Source organism: Cynara cardunculus, assembly GCF_001531365.2.
Source record: "Cynara cardunculus var. scolymus isolate 2C chromosome LG 5, CcrdV1, whole genome shotgun sequence".
Classification (NCBI taxonomy): domain Eukaryota; kingdom Viridiplantae; phylum Streptophyta; class Magnoliopsida; order Asterales; family Asteraceae; genus Cynara; species Cynara cardunculus.
In genome coordinates, this window is record NC_037532.1 from 22,234,079 (window position 1) to 22,242,707 (window position 8,629).

At 37.8% G+C, this 8,629-nt stretch overlaps 1 protein-coding gene across 1 annotated transcript; it reads right to left on the reverse strand.

Moving 5' to 3' along the window:
- Positions 1-704: 704 nt before the first annotated feature.
- LOC112512895 (glycine-rich cell wall structural protein 1-like) lies at positions 705-1,031 on the reverse strand. The gene has a single exon (XM_025119023.1). The coding sequence runs from the start codon at positions 1,029-1,031 to the stop codon at positions 705-707; it is 327 nt and encodes a 108-aa protein (XP_024974791.1).
- Between the last annotated feature and the right edge of the window lie 7,598 nt (positions 1,032-8,629).

Sequence of the window (8,629 nt, forward strand, 5' to 3'; positions counted from 1 at the left end):
ATACCCTGCCCCATACCCACCCACCATCCCTCAAACCATGTCCACCACCCCCGCTCCATGCCCACCGCCCTCTCGCGCCACCTTACTCAAGAACCACCACCTCCTACCTCTCAACCATCCTATGCACCCCCACCCCCAAGGTCAATCACTCTATCCCCAACCCTCCCACCACCACTAATAACTACTACTCACCAACATCAACTAGGCCTCTTTATCCAAACCACCGCCTGACCCCTACCACCACCCACCTCAACCACTACCTACCAACCCCCGCCCACGTTACCACCCCAACCATCAACCTCATCCAATTCCACTACTATTAACCACCACACCCACCACCACCCCCAACCACGTCCACCACCATCCAACCCGATACGAATCACGATCCCACCTTACCTCACCTCATCAAACACCATCCCCACCACAACCCACCTGAACCCACAACCTACTCCCACCCCACCCCACAACCTACTCCCACCCCCAACACCAAACTAACCAATCCCCCTCCTCTGCCCCATACCACAACCCATCACAACCAACAACCACCACCTGCCAACCTTCACCCACGTTACCACCCTCACCCATCAACCTCATACAAATCCACTACCCTCAACCACCACCCCTAACCATGTCCACCACCATCTAACCCGACACTACTCACGACCTCATTTCATCACCCACCATCCCCATCGTACCCCATCTTATCACCCACCATTGCCATCGCCACCGCATCCCACAACCCACTCCCATCCCACCCAACAACAGCCTAACCAATACCCCTCCCCACCACACCCCTCCTGCCATGCCTCTCCCTCCTGCCCAAACCCACCCACCACCCCCCAACCATGTCCACCATCCCCGCTTTTATCCCCATCACTCTCACACCCCCATCTCCCCCAAGCACCAACACCACTACTACCCAACCCAATGCCTCCACCCACACCACCACCCCTACCACTTTGTACATCACTAATTGCAACCACCACCAACCAACCCTCAATCACATTACAACCACCATCCACCAACCTCATCCAATTCCGCCACCATCAACCACCCCACCTACCACCAACCCACCCTAAACCATGTCTACCACTAACTCGACACCTCAAGCTACCCCATGTCACCACCTCGCCCACCCCTACCAGTGCCCACCTTACTCCAGCCCCCACCTAACACCAACATCCTACCCCCTGTCCTTACCTCATCCGGCCTCTCTAGGACACCTAGCCTACCCTTACCCTACACAAGGTTCAAAAGGGCGTGAGACAAGGCGTAGCAACGAGGTCAAACCTCAATCCTTACATGCCACGACAAGGACGCGACATTTTTCAAGGCATGACGTAAGGCGGCAAATTTGTAAGTCATATATAGAATTAGATTATAGATATATGTTTTCTATATATTATCTAATCAGATAATGATAATAGAAAATTGTACATTCATATTAGAAGGAAAAAAATCATATAAATTATTATTATAAAAAGGTTTTCGGTTAAATATTTAAAATAAAACTTAGAAAGGTAATTTTATAGCTTTATTTTAACCGTGAATCTGTAATATTTATAAATTTGGGAAACTGTGAGTGATGTGATTAGTTAGATCTATAAAAAAAAGTAAAATCTAAAGTTAAAAGTGTAAAAACACAAAAGATAAAAAACAAAAACATTAAAATAAAATAAATGATTTTTATGGAAAAAATCACGTGTTAAAGACGCAGCGCGCTATGGTGTGCCTCAAGAAACCATGGCATGAGCCATGCCTTACAGAAACGCTATGGGTCATTTCGTAACCGCGGAGACACGTCTTTTTGAACACTGACCCTACATACCACCACCCTTGATCCTCATTCCACCGCCCTTCTACCCCACCACATCCTACCCTACTAGTCCCCCACCCAAGCACCCCCCACCCTAACCTTCCTACCTTACCCCCAGGCACCACCACCCTACCCTCATATCCAAACGACTACCCCACCCCTACAAGCACATACCACAACCACCATCAACCACCCTAACTCGACCCCACTAACCAGCCTCATTATTTGACTTCATAGTGTTACCCCGACCCCCACCCCCACACCCACCTAACATCACCCCTAAGCACCACCCTACCTTACCCTACCCCTTTCCCCTCCCAGGCCATACCCCTCTTGGCCCTAACCCGACCCACCTATATCATGCCCCTACCCTACCTACCTTAACCATGTCCACCACCATGCCCACCCCTGCTAGCTATACCATCCCCCTACACCACATTTTCCCTACTACCCCTATCCTCAACCATGTCTACCCCAAACCCACTTACCCAACCACAACCAAGATCCATCGCAACTACCACCACCAACCCGTGACCACGTTACTACCCCCACCTACCAACCTCATCCAATTCCACTACCATCAACCACCCCACCCACCACCATCACCCCAACCATGTCCACCACCACCTAACTTGCATACATCCCACTTCACTAACACTATCTCACCCCACCCAAACCCTACTCTTCCCCCATCCAACACCACCCCTAAGCAATACCACCTTACTCTAATCCCACCCCATATATCTTATCCCCCAGCCTACCCCTACCTTACACATTACCATCCTCAACAATGTCCACCACCACCCCTTCTCCCCATCTCATCACCCTTCGGCCCCCACCCTATCTTACCTTACCCTACTATTCCCCTACCCAAGCACCACCACCCCCATTATATTCCTAACCAAACCACCCCAACTCTCCCACCCCTTAACCTTAAGCACCACCACCCTCCAGCAACCACCCTACCCTCATTCCTAGACCATCATACCACCCTTACCATCTTAACTCGACACCACTTACCACTCCATCCTACCTTTTTAGTAAAAATTTACAAGCCTTCATAAGAAACTAGATGTGAAAGGTTATTGTGAAGGTTTTGTTGATTTCACGTGGAACCAATTCACCATTTATATATTATTCCTTATTTGACTTAATGATATTTTTATACTAAGGTCACGACTTATAAAATAGATCATCATAAAAACATGATTCATCATGAATATGTGCATGTATAGATGCATATATACCTATAATTAGGGTAGTCAAGTACAATGAAACTTGATATGCATAGTCTTTCCTGAAGTTTTTGGTTTTCCATGACAAATATTTCAACCTTTTAATACCAATTTACTAACCTTCACAACAAACCGACTGTGAAAGTTATTGTAAATGTTCATTTGGTTTCATGTAAGACCAATTTATGATTTATATATTATTCCTTATATGTATTAATGGTACTTGTATACCAAGATCAAAACCCAATAAATAGATTATCATAAAGAACATGCTCCATCATGCATATGTATATGTATAGATGCAGATATAGCATGAATTAGGGTAGTCAAGTGCAATGAAACTTCATATAGATAGTCTTTCCTAAAGCCTCCGATGTTCCATGACAAATGCTACAACTTTTCAATACTAATTTACAAACCTTCACAACAAACTAACTCTAAAGGTTATTATGAAGGTTTTTTTTAATTTCACGTAGGGACCAATTTACCATTTATATATTGTTCATTATTTGACTTAATAGTGTTTTTATACCAATGTTACAAACCATAAAATAAATTATCAAAAAACACATGATTCATCATGAATATGTGTATGTATAGATGCATAAATACCATAAATTAGGGTACTTAAGTGCAACAAAACCTCATATGAATATTCTTTCTTAAAAGGTTTACATTTTCCACAATAAATGCTTTAACTTTTCAATAACAGTTTACAAACCTTCACAACAGACTAATTGTAAAGGTTATTGTGAAAGTTCCATTGATTTCATATGGGACCAATTTACCGTTTATATATCATTCATTATTTGAATTAATGGTATTTTTATAAAAAGATCACAATCTATAAAATAGATTATCATAAAAAAAACATGATCGATCATGAATATGCATGTATATAAATTTATATGTACCAAAATTAGGGTCCTCAAGTGCAATGAAACTTCATATGGATAGTATTTCTTGAAGGCTTCGATTTTCCATGACAAATGCTCTAACTTATACCAATTTACAAACCTTCACAACAAACTCGTTGTGAAGGTTGTTGCAAAGGTTCATTTGATTTCAAGTAGGGGTAGATAAGGATGGTAGATGATAAGGTGGGGGTAAGCTCGGGTCGGGTGGTGAGTGGTGTCGGGTTAGGGGCGATAGACATGATTGTGGAATTAGATGGGTTTAGTGTGTAGGGATTGGTGGGTAGTGGTTTGGGTGGAGCGGGGGTGGTGGTTGATGATGGTGGATTTAGATGGGCTAGTGGTGTGGTAGGTAAGGGTGGAAACGGGTATGGTAGGGTGGTGATTCTTGGGGGTGGGAATGAATAGGTGGTGGTGGACATGGTTAGGGATGATGGTGGTGGGGTGGTTGTTGGTGGTGGAATTAGATGGGGTGGTAAAATGGCCAGGTTGGGGTGGTGGTTGATAGTGGTAAGAGGTAAGGTATGGTGGTGGATTGAGGTGGGGCAGGAGTCAAGAGTTAGGTGTGAATTAGGGGTAGACGAGGGTGGTAGATGATGAGGTGAGTAGGGTGACCATGACATGGTTGAAGGTGGTAGTAGTGGGTGGTGGAATTAGATTGGGTTAGTGGGTGGGGATTGGTGGTAGTGGTTGTAGTGGGGTGGATGTGGGGGTGGTTGATGATGTTAGATTTGGATGGCGTTGATGATGTGGTGCATGAGGGTGGAAAGGGGTACAGTGGTGACTCTTGAATTTGTGATTGTTAAAGGAGACCCAATAGTAAAATTTTCGATATTGTTCAAGCTAATATGGATAAACCCATTGGAAAATAACTCGACAACAATGGGAAGGTTAAAATGGTTTACGATGACAACGGGACTTCAAGTTCTGGAAGTGAAGACAATAATCAAAGCGTTTGTATTGATAATGGATTAATATGTTATTGTATTCGTTTTAATCGAAATTATGTTGATTATGACATTTTTGTGTTTTTTATAGTTCATATTATGTTGGTAACTTTTTCTTTAATTATTACTACGAGCCCAATTCATATGTTTAAATTGAATGAGTTCATCGTCAACTTAATTTGTTATGCAATCCAATTCTGATAACCATTCGGCTCCATCAGCTGCTTGTAATGTTTGACCTGCCATTAGGGGTGCTCAAAAACCCGACCAACCCGACTAACCCGATCAACCCAACCCAACCCAACCTCAACATGAATGAACCCGATGTCTAATCGAATTTTAAAATTTTCAAATCGTAAGTATTGGGTTGATATTGAGTTACTATTATTTGAACTCAACCCAACCCGATGAACCCGATATCCTTTTATTTCTTGGATTTAATATGATTGTTGAGTTTATATTAATATATACATTAGACAATTACACTGTCACGTATGCTCTTCATATATACATATTTTCAATCTATTCTCCATCTCTATATAATTCATTCGTGTATATGTTCAGTAACTGTGAAACATATATATGTAAATTGAGAAAATTAATTGGATGTGATATATGTAAGAAGTATGGATGAGTTGTATCCGATGGTTGATGATGAATAAGAAATTATGAGTAAAGAAATAACATATTCAAGGTTAGAAAAATATTTTAATATAACAAGTATCAACCCGACTAACCCGATCAACCCGTACGGTTTGGGTTGGTTGGGTTAAGGTTTTTCAAACCGCAAGCTTTGGGTTGGGTTGTTCAAATGTCTTCAACTCGATCAACCCAACCCATGAGCACCCCTACCTGCCATAGACTGCAACTAGTGTTCATATACGCTCAGTTGTGTTCATATATGTCCTAGTACGGACATGAATCAAGGCATCTAATGAATTGTGTGTGTTCATAAGTGTTCATATGAAATTTTTTATCAAAATTATGTTGATTATGACGTTTTTGTGTTTTTTATAGTTCATATTGTGTTGGTATCTTTTTCTTTAATTATTACTACGAGTCCAATTCATATGTTCAAATGGAATGAATTCATCGTCAACTTAATTTGTTATGCAATCCAATTCTGATAACCATTCGGCTCCATCAACTGCTTGTGATGCTTGACCTGCCATAGACTGCAACTAGTGTTCATATACGTTCAGGTGTGTTCAAATATATTCTAGTAGGGACATGAATCAAGGCATCTAATATTGAATTTATAATTTTTGTTAATTTATTATTGATCTTGCTTTTTTTATAATATTGAGTTTTCTATCTATAATGTTTTTGAATTTGTGATTGGTTGAAGAGACCCGGTAATCAAGTTTTTGGTATCGTTCAAGCTATTATGATTAAACTCATTGTTCATAATGAAGAAACTATTGTTCACAAGTGTTCATATTGTGTTCATATATACATTAGCTGCATATCTCAACATTGACTCGCTACTGAATGTGTTCATAATGAAGAAATTATTGTTCACAAACTGTTCATATTGTGTTCATATGTACACTAGCTGCATATCTCAACATTGGCTCGCTCCTGAATGTGTTCATAATGAAGGAACTATTGTTCACAAGTGTTCATACTGTGTTCATAGGTACACTAGTTGCATATCTCAAATTGGCTCGCTCCTAAATGTGTTCATAATGAAGAACTATTGTTCACAAGCTGTTCATATTGTGTTCATACTTGTTTTTTTTATTTATTTCCTTTCGTGTAGCAACTATTCTTATTATGTTCATATTGTGTTCATAAATGTTATGCAGTCTAAGTTCATATATATGTCAATTTTTTGTTCGTATTTGACACAATGTTCATATACATAAATATAGATATATTCATATAGTTCTTACATTAACAAAAATAAAGAGATTTTTTGATTTTGTAACTCCCAGTTAATGATATGGGAGTTACATAAAAAAGAAAATTACCTAAATACCCTTTTCCCCTTTGTTCATATATGTTTTCTGAAATTGTAAATTTAAAAAATTAATTTTTTATCATTATTAATCACAACCGTTTATTGTAAGAATCAATGGCCAAGATTGGTTAACAAAGTTAACACAATAATCTTGGTTAATATTTGAAACAACCCATATATATATATATATATATATATATTAAAGGAATAACCAAAGGATAATGAGGTGGCTTAATGAGCTTTGAGTATTCATCAAATCATGAAATGTGGCTTATGGTTGAGTATTGAGGTGATAACATAAGAATTGAGTATTGAGGTGTTGGTGAATTGTGATTGAGTTTGGGATATCCCACATTAGTGAGAGATTGAAAGATTAGAATAAGAAGGTGTGTATTAGAAAGAAGGTTGAGATTAATTTGTCAACTCATGAGGTTGAGTTTGAGATATCCTATGTTGATGAGAGATTGAAAGATTGAAATAAAGATGTGTGTATTAGAAAGAAGAATGAGATTAATTGTGTCAACTCATGAGGCTTGACTCATAAGGTTATCTTACTTGGGATGACCCTAGTTTTACAAAACAAATCTTATTATATAAAAATAAAAATGAATTATGTTTACAACTATCAATATATATATATATATATATATATGTGTGTGTGTGTGTGTGTGTGTGTGTGTGTGTATTAAAATAAGAATCAAGAAGTAATTAGGTGTATCATGAGAATTGAGCATTGAAGTCTTGGTGAACTGTGGTTGAGTTTGAGATATCTCACTTTGATGAGAGATTGAAAGGAATAAACAAAAGATAATGAAGTGGCTTAATAAGCTTTAAGTATTCATCAAATCTTGAAATATGACTTATGAGTTGGTTGTTTTCATCGTCCCTCTTAATATAAAAATCAAAATTTATAGTACACTTATTTCTTGCCACTTATTTGCATTTTTAACCGTTTTAATAAAATTGTGTTTTAAAACAACCTTTATAAGTTAAATTAGAAACATAATTTCTACATACACACATCATAATAATAAAGCAATATCAATGGTATTGTGTCACAAATAAATCAATCATCAATATCAATATATGTATATATTAAAAGAGAAACCAAAGTTAAGCGATGTGACAAAATTAGGATGAAGTATTTTTAAATATTAAAGGTGATTGATTTTTCACATCCCATATTGGTGAGTATATGCAAAATTGGAAGTATGGTGTCAATATATGAAAGAAGAATGAATACTTTTATGTCAAATCAGGAGGTTGGCTCAATTTGGCCCACCATCTTTTTGTGAAAAAATGTTTATATACATAATTTACAGAATATTTTTGTATTAAATAATAGAGTTGATTCATTTTAACTTTCTTCTATTTTTGCAAAAATTCTATTCATATTAAAAATTCTTTTATATCAGTTGACTTTAAAATAACAACGAAAGGTAATGATATAAATTTAATATATACATATATATAATTATAAAATCTATATATCTATACTATCTTATTAAGCAAATTTAATAAAAGTCTTAAAGTCTTAAAATTCTAAATAACCAAAATACCCTTTATACTCATTTTTTCACTTTTTCACCTCTCCTCTCATCTCCTCACATACACTCACCCTCTCACAACCGTTTAAAATTATAATTTTAAACTTACATTTTATACCCCTATAATTAATTAATAAATTTACTTTACGTTCTTTACTTTTAAATGTTTCATTTTAAACTTTTATCAAATTAACATACATAATCGTA